General features: G+C 54.0%; 1 protein-coding gene across 1 annotated transcript in view; it reads left to right on the plus strand.

The window, feature by feature from the left end:
* The first annotated feature begins 10130 nt into the window (after positions 1–10130).
* The window catches only part of LOC111153983 (kirre like nephrin family adhesion molecule 3), a 137054-nt gene continuing 132930 nt past the window's right edge, over positions 10131–14254 (plus strand). The window contains exon 1 of the mRNA XM_022513335.1: positions 10131–10239. Coding sequence (XP_022369043.1) covers positions 10131–10239 — 109 coding nt within the window. The remainder of the gene's footprint in view (positions 10240–14254) is intronic.

The raw sequence follows: 14254 nt of genomic DNA on the forward strand, positions 1-14254 counted from the left end.
GTGCCCAGAGGATACGCGCTGGTGCAGCTGGGCCCTAGTTGGTATTCAGAGGGTGAAGTCCCATTCCTAAGGACGAGACATGGCAGAAAGGGGGGAGCTCAGGTGGTAAATGAAACAGGTGGCAGCGGGGGCACCTGGACGGGCCCAGCCCAGACCTGGCGGGGCAAGGATGCTAGCACGGTGAGGCCAGGTGGCAGGACACAGCAGGGTGAGGTACAAGGCATACTCGCGGAAACTGAAGCCGGGAGGTAGGGAGCCGCACTCACCTCCTACAGGGAGTGTCAGCACCACACAGGCCCCAGGGCCCTGAGACGTGCTTCAGGTTCAGAAACACGGGTGTTCTTACCCCCGCACTGCCACTTAAGGAGCCGTGAGCCCAAGTGCACAGGACTCCACTTCCCTGAATTTGTTTTCATTTGCAAACAGCAGTAGCTGCTTCCCAGGGCAGGAAGAAGGGGAAAGCACTGAGCAGACCAGCCCCCAGACCCAGAAGGAATACCAGCTGCCTCTCCGTGCTGCTTATCAGTTTTCCAAGGACTCTGAGCCCTCAGCCATAGAGCCGGTGCCAGATCTGCCTGCAGGGAGGTGGGCGGACGACTGGCCGCCATAGCCCTGCTCCCTTGGCTGAGAGTGATGATCGTCATGGACAAAGCGGCCAGAGCCCAAGTTCTAGAAGATTCAGAGGGTGGCTGTGCCCCATTTCAGGGAATTGCTTTTCTTCCCCTCCCTGCAGACGCAGAGATAGCCCAGACTCCTCCGACTCTGGAGGCTTTGGAGAGCCCTTCATCTGCCGTCCTGTTATTTGTTGTCCCTGTTGTCATGAGGCACAGAAGAGAAATATTGTCTCCAGCCAGAGCCGCAGGAGGCAGACACCTCAAGAGGCAGCGGCTCAGGGCTGCTGTAATTGCTCTGATTGGAGCATTTTATCAGGTTGCTGGGACAGACCTGGGCTGCGCAGCAAGTTGCCGGTGCCCAGGGGTTCCGGGAAGATCCTGGGGGCTTGTGGCTCCCTTGAAGAATAGGTGCTGGGTTCCACACGCCAAATTGCTATTATTTCTCTCACCCTGCAGCAAGCTCCCTGCTGGGGTGACGGATGCCCTCCATTTTCCCCGGGTCTCCCACCGTCTCCCCGACCTCACCTCAGCTGCTCTCAGGAGACAGAACTGTAGCCTTGTGCATAAATCCATTCATTGGACACATATTTCTGGAGCGCCTACTAACCGCCAGGCTGTGTTCTAGGTGCTTCGGGACTATCGGGGGGCGGGGGGGAAGGCCCCTGAACTAGGGGGAACAGACCCTAAATAAAATCATAATACAGAAGTTAGTTAGGGCACCTGCATGGCTCAACTGGTTGGGCGTCTGCCTTTGGCTTGGGTCATGATCCCAAGGTCCTGGGATGGAGCCCTGTGTCGGGCTCCCTGCTCAGCGGGGAGTCTGCTTCTCCCTTTCTCTCTGCCTGCCGCTCCTCCTGCTTGTGCTCTCTCTCTCTGTCAAATAATTTTTTTTTAATCTTAAAAAAAAAAAAGAAGTTAGTTTTACAGAATGCTACAGTGCTTGTCTTAGGGGAGGAGAGTGGGCGGAGCAAGGTAGGCAGGACTGGGAGTACCTGGGGCCAGGGCAGGCTTTTGAACTCCAAGGGAAACCGACCCTGGAGGCTTCTCTCCTTCCCCCTCCCTGCCGAGAGCCCCCCAACAAGGTTCCACCAAACCACTCCAGGGGGTTGTTTTAGCGAAGGAAACCCCAGCCTGCCCCAGATTCCTGTTCCCACCCCCCCACTCCCAGCCCGTGCAGCCCTTCCAGGTGCCCAGCATTGTGAAAGTCACTTTTTTTTTCTTTTCCTTTCAAAGATTCATCCACTTATTTTAGAGAGGGAGTGCACAGCTGAGCAAGGGGAGGAGCAGAGGGAGAAGGAGACAAGCAGACTCCTGCTGAGCGGGGAGCCCCAGGAGGAGCTCTATCCGAAGACCCTGGGTTCACAACCTGAGCCAAAACCAAGAGCCAGATGCTCAATTGACTGAGCCACCCAGGTGTCCCCGCAAGTCACTTTTAACATGGAACATCCCATTTCGTCCTCTCCCCAAGGATACGCATGGCCAAGTACACTTATTGCCATTCTGGATACTGGGGCTCTGGGAGGCTGAGTAATGAAGGCCAAGGTTGCACGGTTTTAGTAAGTGCGGCTAAGAGTCTAGTCTAGTAAGTGCTAGAGCTGGAACTTGGCCAGGACTTTGGCTTCCCTATCTGGACTCTGGGCCATGATACGGTGTTGCTCTCACATCTCTGATCACAGTCCACCCGAAACCATCCCATGAGCCAGGAATGATAAAGCCCATTTTGCTCATGGAAAAACCAAGATTCACAGAGTGTAAGTAACTTGCCACAAGTCACACAGCTACCAAATGGCAGAGCCTGGACCCCTCCCAGAGATGCCTCTTGGGCCAGTGCTCTCTCCCCATGATCCCCCAGATCGCACATCTTCCCAGGTCAGCTTCTCCCTCCTTCTCAAAGTCCTCCAAAGACGGACCTCAGCCCCTCTGCGCACCCAGGCCCTGGCTTTCCTTCACTCGTTGATCCCTTGCAGTCAGTTACCCCCCATGAACGGAACAAGAAGAGAAAAGATAGATGGCAGTGAGGATTGTGCTCAACTATTTCACTTAAGTTATAATCATTCCTAATCTAAATTTGCAGGAATGTATTACACAGGCTAATCATTCACACGTATTGTACTGCGGTTTCAATTTAGGGGAAAGTAAAAGCCATTCAGGAGGCAGAAGTATGTTAAATGAACAACTCCCAGATTACTGTCCTTCAGTTAGATAAAGCACAGCAGGGGTAGGGGTCTTGGGGTTTGGGGTTGGCTCTTTTCTCCCCTCCCCGGGCTCTCTTTTTGTTTTGGTTTTTGGTTTTTGGTTTTTGATTCAGGGATTGGTGCTCTCTACTCTGGTTTGGGTGCATTTCTGGCTCCTCCTTCACATACAGTTAAAGGCTGAGGAGTCCAAGACCTTCCAGGCTATAGGTTGGCGTGAGGGAGTGGCGGTGGTTTGGGGACGTGTTGGTTCCGTGGACTCGTGCCTGATGGAGGAGACACACACTTGGGGTCTACAACCGGTTCCGGCTGACCTCTCAGCCGGCTGCCCACTGCTCCCTCTCCAACTCCACTCCAGCCCAGACTGAGCATGCCGTCCCCCAAGCACAGCGCGCTCTTCTGACTTCAGCATTTGCATGTGCTGTCTCCTCAGCCTGGAATCCTCTCCGGCCCCATCTTCATCAGCTGGCTTCCTGATTGTCCCCCAGGTTTCAGCTGTGATGTCCTGTCCCCTGTGAATCTTCCCTAAGAAGTGTCCAGTTAGCGACCCTCCCTGCACATCATCAGGGCATCCTAGACACGCCACACTGTGTTATCATTGTCTGCTGGCCTGTCTCTCCCGCTAAACTCCCCACTCCTTGCGGGCACGGACTCGGTCTTGTTTACAGGTGTGTCTCTCCATCTAGCCACAGCAGGTGCTCAGTAAATGTTCCCCGGATGATTCAACAAACCAAGCATTCCCCCACCGATTTGCCCTCCTCCCAACACTTCCAGAGCCTTTGCCACATACCTGCTTCCAGACCACACTGCGAGCTAGCCAGGTGTTCTTGTCTGACCTAGTGGCCCCAAGGAGCTCCAGCAGGTCAAGGTTCCATGTCACTTGTAATGGGGTGCACCACTTTGTAATAGCTATCTCAGGACAGACAGGTGGTGACACCGAAATCCTCACGGCCCAGAAGAGGTGAGGAGGCTTGCTGTGCCATCCTAAAAACTGGATCTGAAGCCAAGGACCCGAGTTCAGTCGCAGGTCCCCTGAGTGGATTGCGTGACTCTGAACAGGTTGTCTACTCAATCTCTCCAAGGCTTAGTTTGAGATTGATAAACTGAAGGCTACCTCTCTCTGAGCACTGTTATAAAGACCGAATGACAAGCAGAGTGTGAGGGGAGTTATGCACTTTGAGGTGGCCATGCCCATTTGAGCAGAGAAGCCACAAGACACCCCACCCCACCCCCTGCCACCTCTCAATCATGCTTAACCAGGGGGCTGCTCAGCAAGACAACTTTGTACTTGACTGTGAGTGTCCAGCCCCGCTTGGATTACCTCGTTACCTAGTTACTCCGTAATGGTTTAGTCCTGGAACATGGCGGCATTAAGCAATGTGATTCTTATTGACTCTGGCCCCGCGTCCCCCATGAACAAGGACACGTGAAGAGTAGCCTCTATAATTCAAGATCCTCAGGTGCCTTTTGGGGGCCAAACATCTTGCTGTGTTTTCCCGGACGTGTACGGTAATCTGAGCTCATCCTTCACATCCCGCCTTGGAAATGCAGCCACGTCAGGGGAGGTATGCTGAAGCTGAGAACTCTCCGATAATTTGTTTTTAAAAAGAGGAAGTAAAGAATAATGTTCGTGTTCCACGCTGCTGGGGAATTAGGAAGGCAGACGGCCATTACTCAGGTTGGAATCCTGCCAGGGTTTATGATATCATTTTTATTTGCCAAGAAAAACACCTCCTTCGTATCTCTCAGGCAGTGAAGGGAAGCCAAAGCCCAACCCCAAACACGTTCTGTTCGGAAGGTTTAAGACACACAGACGGGGCTTAATGATAACGGTGGCCATTTACATTTATGGAGTACCTTTTAGCTCAATGGACCCCCAGGGTTTGACAAATATCATGGACAGATGAACAGACAGGCGCGAAGTGCTGCGCAGATCCCTTCGCGCCCACATTTCTTCCAGGAGGCCTCCCCAGAGCCCTCTTTGCCATTTGGCATGAAGGTGGAAACTCCGGCACTTTCCTATCCAGGCGTGTGCTTCCAAACGCTATTAAGAAAACAGGGGATAAAAGTACCTCCTGCTGACAACATTCCACACACTCTCGTGGTAAAGGTTAATTCCTTTCCAGGGTGTTCCAGAGAGCTACACAAATGAATCCGAAGTTGTCTGATAGCTGATGTTGTTGACTTGAAGGGCCATTATTGGGCTTCTGGCCCGTTGCTTAGGCGGCATGAATGGTGGTGGCTTCCGGCCTTCAACTTGAATGATGTCAGGGCGGGGAAGCTCTTCCAGGTCTTCCTGAATCCACCCTTGCCGCCCCCATCCAGGTTCAGCCCAGTGAGACAGAGGGAGAGGGGCTGGTAGGGCTGACAGCCCTTATTCCGGGCACCCTGGCACTAGAGGACAGTTGAACCCATGTGGTGAACTTGGAAAAGGGATCTCTGCTCCACTCAGCCGGCCTGGACAGCAAGGCTGGGCCAAGCTTACAGGAGCCACAGAAATGTGTGCAAAATGGCTTTTCAGACCAAAGGCCATGGAATGGGAAGGAAGAAGGGGGGTCGTCTAAGAATCCAGGAGCACGAGGAACAGCTGTCAGAGAGGGTGAGACTTGACGGGTGCTGGGGACAGGCAGGGATGGAGGACGCGGATAGGGGTTGGCAGACAATGTAGGGCTATTACACAGAGTCTACATCTGGATAGCAAGAGATGGGAACCCCAACACCCTGCTTCTTGGCCACCAGCCAGGACCACCCTCTCTCCAGGAGCTGGGCCAGGGTCCCGGGGCTCATGGGGGTTATTTACTTCCCTCACTTGACCACCCAGCCTGCACCTGCAGTCACATGCCGGGTGCCCTGATTGCCACTGACGGGTGTTTCTCCGATTTCGCCCGTGAGGACGGCTTCGTGGCAGATCCATCATCTCGTTTTCCTGGAGGTCCTGAGGGGCAGCCACCAGACTGCACACGCTGAATGTCAGCTCCATTAAGCTAACACATTCGTGTCGCTGCAAAACCCTATTTACACATAATAAACATGGGGATAGACACCACGGAGGAAATAATACGGTATTGATTAAAACAATGGCCAGTAATGCCTTCTCAGAGGCTGCAGTCACCAGCGGCCTCCTTAGAGGCCCCTCTCGCTGGCTGAGTGTCCCTCTACCTGGCCGCCGCAGGCTCTCGTTCTCCAAACCGGGAAGACAGACCTCTGCCTAGGGCATGGAGAGACGAGCAGATACCCCTTTGAATGGAGCCCTCGCGGTGTGCCAGGCCCCGTGCTAAGGGCTTGATCTCGTTTTACCCCCCAGAGCAGCCCTTGGCAGGGGTGGTGTCAGTATTTCCATTTTACAAAGACAGGAGCAGAACAGAGCAGAGCTCAGCGTTTTGCCTAGGGTTGCTCCACGGACCACGGATTTGAAGCTAGGTCAGTTGAACTGCATAGCACGTGCTATATTCATTATGCTAGACTCCTTTGTGCGTTCATTCTGCAACTATATATGTAAAGATATAGCGAGAGAGAGAGCGAGCCACGGCCAGGAGGCCAGGCCTTAGGGGCTGGGACTCCGGATAAGACTTACCCCTGATTGGTAGAGGGTGGCCAGTACGCAGCTCAGCGTTGGCCACAATCCCAGCTCTCCTCTGCTAGGAAGGAGGCCTGCAATGTAATCAGTCTGGAGGTTTCAGAGTCTCCGAAATGAACAACCTCATTTTGGAAAGATAGAACTGCTGGCAAGCCTAGAGCAGGAATTTATTTTCCCTAGGAGGCAGGCAACCCCTCGGTTCTGAAGGAGTCCTCCCCAGCTGAGGACAGCAGGAGGGTCTGTGACCACAGACCGGTGTGTCCGATGGAGGAACTCCAGTCACACATAGGAGGGGAAGGGCCGGGGCAGCAGGCCAGGTGGCTCAGGGTAATTTTGCATGAGGACGAGGAGCTGGTAGAGGCCGACCCCCAAGACCAGATAGCAGTATCTGGTCAGTAAGGAGCAGCCGGTCTCTGATCTGTCATTTACTGGTTGTGTGACTTTGGGCAGCCACTTAAGCCGTCTGAGCCTCGTACCAAAACTAAGGAGAATCCTACTTCTGTGTCACTGTGGTGAGGACTCCATAGGAAAATGAGTGACGGTGGGGAGCACTGGCCTGTTGCGCAGCCGGCACTCAGTAGTATCTCTGTCTGAGGGCAGAAGGGAATTCTCGGTGACGCGCCTTTTCTGTCCTCGAGGGACTGCAGGCCTGCAGAAGTCCAGAGACCTCTGTGTTCCATTCAGCTCTCACCCCTCGGGGAGACCTAGAGCGGAGGAGGCCTGCCGTGACTCAGCCATCCCCTCTGAGTCCAGACTAGGAAGGTAAATGGGCAGATTTTGCATCTGCTGAAATCCTTGCTCTGCCAGTTCGCTTTCTTCCGCTGTAGCTGAGGATTTCTACTAAAGCCTCCAACCGTGTCTGGATTATTGCTTCCGGCAGCATCAGGGGATGGCGTTCTGATCCCCACTCTCACAAAACACTGAAGGCAGAACACAAACCGGGCTTAGCAAGGCTGGGAAAAGCGGTCACAGGTGCTGTTGGAGAAACCCAGGCCGCGTAGCAAACAGCCCGTCCTCGGAGAAGGCAGTCATGCGGAAGAGGGCCCCAGGTCCGATCGAAACAGAGAGGCCCCTGAGAGTTCAGGGCCAAATAAAGGGGAGGAGCCTGGGTCTGAAATCTGGCAGGTGTGGGCTCCAAGCCCTCTGCCACTTAGCGGTGTGACTTTGGGCTGGGCACTGGACTCCCAAGGCTCTCTGTTTCCCGTCTGGGCAAGGACACTGAATACCTACCCCGTGTAACCGGGGAGCCAGGAGGCCAGGTCTGGTCTGTTACAGGGACTCAGTAAGAGTTCCCTTTCCAGCACCATCCTCCTTCTCTCTTGGGGGGCATCTTTCCCTTCCTTGTCAGAACACCAGAGGCTATCCAGGTGCAAGTGTCTTACTCTGGTTCTGAGACCTGATCCTGACTCCAGTGGAGACTCCTGGATCAGGCCACAGCCAGGGCAGACAGAGGGTCCCTCAAACCTGAAAAGTCTGGGGCTGGTTCTTCCTTCCAGAGGGGAAGACAGGGCAGAGCAGTCTCAGGTCACACACGGCCCTGCTTGGCCAGGGAGCACAGAACCCATGCCAACCACCTTGCCTACGAGAGACTGGTGGGAAGCCAGTGCCTGAATGCCTGGAGCCACATGGGGCTTGAGGTGGGCAAGCTGGAGACTCCATCGCAAGTAGACAGGAAATTCCGGCTCCATCCTCCACATCCACAACCCTCCACAGTATGCCTCAGCCTCCCCTTCCAGATTTCCCTGTGCAGATCCTGCCTAGCTGCCCCAATCCATGCTCCCCCTTGCCCGTTCCCACCCTGAACCTTCAACCCTCCTTGAATTCCTCCCACCTCGAATGCTCTCCCCGTCTCCTAACTGGTCCCCAGCATCTCATGCAGCCCAGTTCTAGTCGCATCTCCTCCGTGAAGCCCTCCCTGGCCAGACCAGCACAGTGACCATTGGTTTCCCTTTGGGTGTGCATCCTGTGTCCCCGCTGTGGGGGCCCCTGGAGAGCTGAAATGAGCCCCGTACATCCGTATACATTCTATTCTCAGCTTTTACTCAATGTCTGGCCCCGTCCAGGTGGACTGTTTTTAAAGACCTCGAGATCCAGGGAGACAGGCAGACAGATGAGTGGGACAGGTAACCTTAACAGAGGTATAAAGCAGTGGGGGAGCAGAGAGGGGGTCTGGGGACCCAAGTTACTAGCCGTAGGAACCCGCAAGGATCATCCAGATCCAGACGTTGAGAAAGACACAAAGGCCGACCCGCTCAGGGAGTCGTCCCCATAGGGCCAATGTTGCGTGGGCTTCTGTGCGCGTCCCCTTGTTTCCTCCGTCCCTGTCCTTCAGGCTCCCTCTCGCCAGTTCTCCCCTCTCGCGGCTTCCTGCTTCGTCCGGTGCCCTGTATGATTCATGAGAGAAGTTACGAGTTAAAGGAGAGAGTGGGTCCCTGAGACCCTGAGTGCGCGGCTGAGTAGAGGCCCAGTAGAAGTCTAATAAGTAGATCAGAGGGATAGAGGGATAGAAGCCAAGTTTCAGGAAATGAGGATCTTCAGTCCGTAGTACCCGAGGAGGTCGTAATTGACAGAGCAGCCTGAGCTCCCCGGGCCCCCGCATGGAATTTAAGAAATTGGATTTTATACTCATCTGTGTTTGGGAACTAACTACCCTCTCGAGTGATACATGCCAAGGGCTCTTGGTGGAAATCACTAGAAGCCACACTGCCATCATCTGTTTAGTCTCTACCTGTTCATCTTCCAGAGCCATGGAAAGCTGGCGGGCACCTTGGCGAGTTCTGATGTTAGACCTTCTGGCTACTGCTTCATAAAGTCGGCGTGTGCTGGGGGCAGAGCCCGGGCTTCAGGCTTGATCCAGACCGAGCAGCCACGTGGCCTCAGACAGTCATGCCACTTGGCTACTCTCCCCAAAGGCTAGGGTAGAGTTTGGAATGCAGGAGGGATGCCCAGTTTCTAGGATACTGGTCTCCGGGTAGGTCTACCCTCTCCAGGGTCTTGCACTCACGGTGGTCCAAAGATGCCCGGATCTTCCCTTGCAGAGACCCGTGTTCCCCGGATCCTGCCCTCTGCCATCGACCCGACTGAGTGCAGAAGTCCAGAGACTGAATTTCTCTCCCATGACATTTTGATGAATTTAGACCCAAACTCACTCGGCTTATTGATCCTAGAGAAAATGTTCATCCTTTAAAGACCACCCAACTGCATACTTAATCCATGTGCCACACACCGGGTCGATAAGATACGCCACCAAGACAAACACAGTGCTGAAGCCTTTATTGAAAGAGGACTTGGTGACATTCGAGTCCTCTCTTCCTTCCACTCTAGCAGAGCTCCCCTGCCATGGAGGCAAGTGTCCCCCCACATCCCCCCGTCCCCCCAAGTCTGAGTGGCGGTCTGCAGGAAAGCCGTGGGTTCTCAGCCCACTCCACCGCCAACAACATGCTATGGGACGGCGAGCTATCCCGTTGGCCTCTCTGTGCCTCAGTCTTCCCATCTGAGAAATAGGAGATGGGCAGCTCCCTCACCACTTCTATGTGGAATGAACAGCATCACCGTGTGGAACGGTGCCCAGCACAGTGTAGCTGCTCAGCAAACACGACTCCCCATGCTTTGTTTTACAATCCCAGCACAGAGACCCTAATCCGTGGCTCTGAAGTCTTCGCCCCTCAGCTAATCAAAAAGGGCCCTCTGGGTGGGCCTCCAGACAGAAAGCACCAGGGAAGAGAGGAGGCAAGTCAGCACGTCCCCATGAGCGTGTGCGCCCACACTCAGCGGCGCCGCGCAGGGCCTGACGCGCACCGCCAGCTCGGCCGAGGCTCCGGTGACAGCATTCTGCAGACGGAGAGGCTGAAGCCCGGTGACTTGTCCAAGTGATGTGACACTTTCTCCCACTAAGTGATGTGTAAGGGAAAGGAACTAAATAGATGCTGTCTAAAACAGAAGCTCAGGAAAGCGAAAATTGTCTGTCTTGTTCACACGGTATCCATAGCAACCGGAACCCACTCGTCGGGAGCTCTCAGCAAATACGGGGTGAGTGACAGAGCTCGTGAATGATGGAGAGAAAAAAATCCAAGATGGAAACCTGAATGACTTGATGCTTAACCACATAAGGCTGACCCACCTCAGAGGCTGACTTATGGCATGTTTCTGGAAGACAGAAAAGGGGCCGATGAGAGCAGAAGCTGTACAGATTTCGGTTCTCAAATCCCCGGATGAACTCGCGGACCTGAGCCCTCGCGTTGGCCCCCAAGGTCTGGAAGGGAACTAAGGTGCCAGATCAGTTGGCGATCTGTGAGAAAGAAGGCTAGACTGACCCGGTCTTTTTGGTCACTCATCCAATGTAAGCATGTATTGATTGCCTGCTGTATGCCAGGCTCTGTGCTAGGTAGGAGAGTCGCAAGGATTTGTTGAGCTAGTCCCCGCCTCACAGTCACCAGCATGGAGCAAAGGATAATAAGCCATCATCTCATCCGTAGAAAGTCTCATAACAAAGGGATGTGCAAAGCATGGGGGTCCAGGAGAAGGAGTGCCCACCTGCAGGGATGGATGGAAGAAGGAGTGGAGAGAGGGTTTCCTGAGAGGATCTTGAACTAAGGATGACATGAGGTGTTTGAGGGCAGTGCAAGAATCCCCAGCTCACAGGAACAGAATGGGAATCAGCAGGGCACGTCCTCAGACCCATTCAGCATGACTAGCCTGCGGTAGGGCAGAGGGCCGGTCAGGAAACGAGCCTGGGGAGGAAGGCAGGCAATCATCCCCGCCGCCCAGGGTGCTCCCAGGATGGGAAAGGCAAGGACGCAGCTCTGCGGCAGGTGGCCCTGGGGAAATGACTTCACTCCTCTGAGTGTCCGGTTCCTCCTCCGCACAAGGGTGAATGGGGTGATTTTTAAGTTCCCTTCCAGTTCTAACATTCTATGACATTTCTGACTAATGCACAAGATCAAATATGTACACAAGACCAGAGGCATAAGAAAATACCCCAAGAAACGTGGGTTAATCTAGTGCAAACAGTGTAAGAACAGAATAGGCTAGCTAACGCGGGCCCTGCTGGAAATACCTGTGGACTTGTTCTTCTGGGCCACACATCCTGGCTTCCAGAGCCCTGGGTTGTGCCCAGCACAAATGGAAAGGGAGTGTTCCCAGCTGAGCCCCTGGGAAGTCTGGCCCTGCGCGAACGCAGTACCCCCAGTTGGCATTACAGAAAGGAGCTCTGGAGAGAGACCCCTCACCTTTGTGTGTCCCAGGGTCTGAAATTGGAATTTCACCTCATCCCACAGAGCTCCCAATGCTTGGAGGAAAAAAATGCATTTGTAAAAATTAGCACGAGCTCTGGTCACCAAGGAAGGGGACATCTCAGACCCAGCCAATCCTAAAGCTTGGGGAATCTTCACGATCTTTTGGGGAGACCCTGTTCGTTTGGGTGGGGGATCATCGGTCTCTGGGAATACCAGAAAGCCATAGTTCTTTCCTACAAGAATGTCTACACTCAATTTTGTATGCATATTCAGAAGGAGGTAAGAAGACCCGATGGAGGCCCCTAGAATTCCCCTCCCCACCAGACATCAGGTTAAGTCTCCTGCCCTAGTTCAAGCTCTCTGTTTTGCAAATGAGGAAATTGAGTCCCAGAAAGAGCAGGTGACTCACCCAAGATCACCCAGTGAATGGGAGCAGAGGCAGTTTCCCAGGAAATTCAGGCCAGCGTCTACCCCAAGCAGGGAGGCAGGCAGCAGGACCCAGGATCCCTGGTGTGTGACACGGAGCTTGGTCCCTGCAGATGCCACGGCTGCACTCGGGCAGGGAGTGCAGAAAAGAGGGACAACCAGGCTCTGGTGGCTGGTCCCCAGGGCTTGTGCTGCCTCCCCGGCTGTGGGCCGTGGCAGCCAGCCTTCCCTGTGGAGGAGGGACCTGGGTGTCAGTGTGCTGACTCAGCAGCTTCTGAGCCGTCACTCCATTCACCACATGGAATGTTCCTCGGGGAACACTGTGGGGGTCGGGGATGGTTCCTCACAGGACACACCCTCAGAGCTGCCCAACTCCTCACCTCCACAGTGTGAGCAGATCTGTATCTGTGAGAGGTAACATCCTGTACCTGGGGACAGGGGGCGGGGACCAGGATCGAAGAGAACTCAGACCAGATTCAGGTCTCGGTTCTGCGGCTCTAGAAATGACCTGCCGTGGGCAAAGGATTCAACCTTCCTGAGCCCTGTTGTCGTCCACTGTAAAACCGGGGTCTTTATAATAATAAACCATGTTGTTATTTTTCTGACTTTTGTTTGTTGGGCACTTAAAATATGTACAGACTTTGTCGAATATGTGTGGACAGGTCATAGGAACACACCTGTCCTTACCTTCCCCTCCAGCTTCCTGACCAGGTATCCCCAGTCCTCACCATAGCTCATTAGTCTCCATTTCACAGACTGAGGAAATGAAGGCAGTCACCTCAGATCAGAAGGTCACAGAACTAGGAGCGCCTGGGTGGCTCATTCGGTTAAATGTCCTACTCTTGGTTTCAGCTCAGGTCATGATCTCAGAGTCGGGCTCTAGGCTTAGCAGAGTCTGCTTGAGATTCAATATCTCTCCCTCTGCTTCCGCCCCTCCCCTCGTACGCACGCGCTCTCTCTCTCTCTCTCAAATAAATAAATAAATGATCTTTAAAGATTTTTTTTTTATTTATTCATTTGACAGAGAGAGAGAGAGAGAGAGAGATCACAAGAAGGCAGAGAGGCAGGCAGAGAGAGGAGGAAGCAGGCTCACTGCTGAGCAGAGAGCCCGATGTGGGGCTTGATCCCAGGACCCTGAGATCATGACCCGAGCTGAAGGCAGAGGCTTAACCCACTGAGCCACCCAGGCGCCCCATAAATAAATGATCTTAAAAAAAAAAAAAAAATCACACTACTGTGTGGGAAATCCCAAGAGCTATAGGCCCAGTGGTCCCAGCTTCCTGGGCTGGCTTTTCTCAGCCTCAGGAGCTAGGGGAGGACCCGGCTATCCTGTCCAAACCCTGTAAGCCAGGACAGCTGTGGACATTCTACTCCTCTGACCCTGCACTTTAAAGACTGTTCTTGTGTTGGACCAGGGTTCCTCATGGTGTCCTCCAACCAGAGAATCATCTCCAGACCAACAGAAGATATAAATCCTTCCATAGCTCAGGCCTGGGCCACCAGCCCCAATCACGTGGCTATGGCAGCCTCTGTGGTCAGGACAGAACCCGAGTCAAGGTCGCTCACAGTTTCTTGCAGGCGAACAGGTCATAGACACACATGGCCTGCCGCTTCCCACATTTGCTGAAACCTGTGAGTTCCCTGGCTCCGATACGGACCAGAAGCGGTCAGTGTGGACGCAGGTCTGTTGTGGTTGCTCCCGTCCCTGCTCCGAGAGGTACGAAGTGGCCCACGGATGATCCAGCCAGCAGGCCGGTAGGGGCAGGTAGGCAAGGCAGGAGGTGGTCGGTGGCGGTGAGTACCATTTTCCCCTCAGAGGAGATTTGTCTAAGATGTCAGCAGCAGTCTGGAATTCCTTCTCATTCTCTCACTATAATAAGGGAGTGTGTGTGCTTGTTCTCTCTCTCTCGGTCTCTCTCTCTCTCTCGTGCTATCCCAGCCATCCTCATCCTTGGCTCTGGTGGGGCTGCCCAGCTGGAGGGCTCCAAACGCCTCCCCTCCCCGGGACTCTGCGGTGGCTGTGTAGGGTTCATGCCATCCCAGCATGCCTGAGAGCCTCCCACTGGGATGGCCTTGTGCGGAGTAAACTTTCATGTTCTTATTAAGTGATGGCTGGTGGTTCAGAATCTCCTCTGCATCTGTTTGGGCTTGATTCCTAATCAAAGCTCAGGCTCTCCTTTTCTCCCTCGTGCTGAAAGATTGGCGTTCAAG

The sequence above is a fragment of the Enhydra lutris genome, unplaced genomic scaffold (genome assembly GCF_002288905.1).
Source record: "Enhydra lutris kenyoni isolate GAN:26980312 unplaced genomic scaffold, ASM228890v2 scaffoldscaffold34, whole genome shotgun sequence".
Lineage (NCBI taxonomy): Eukaryota > Metazoa > Chordata > Mammalia > Carnivora > Mustelidae > Enhydra > Enhydra lutris.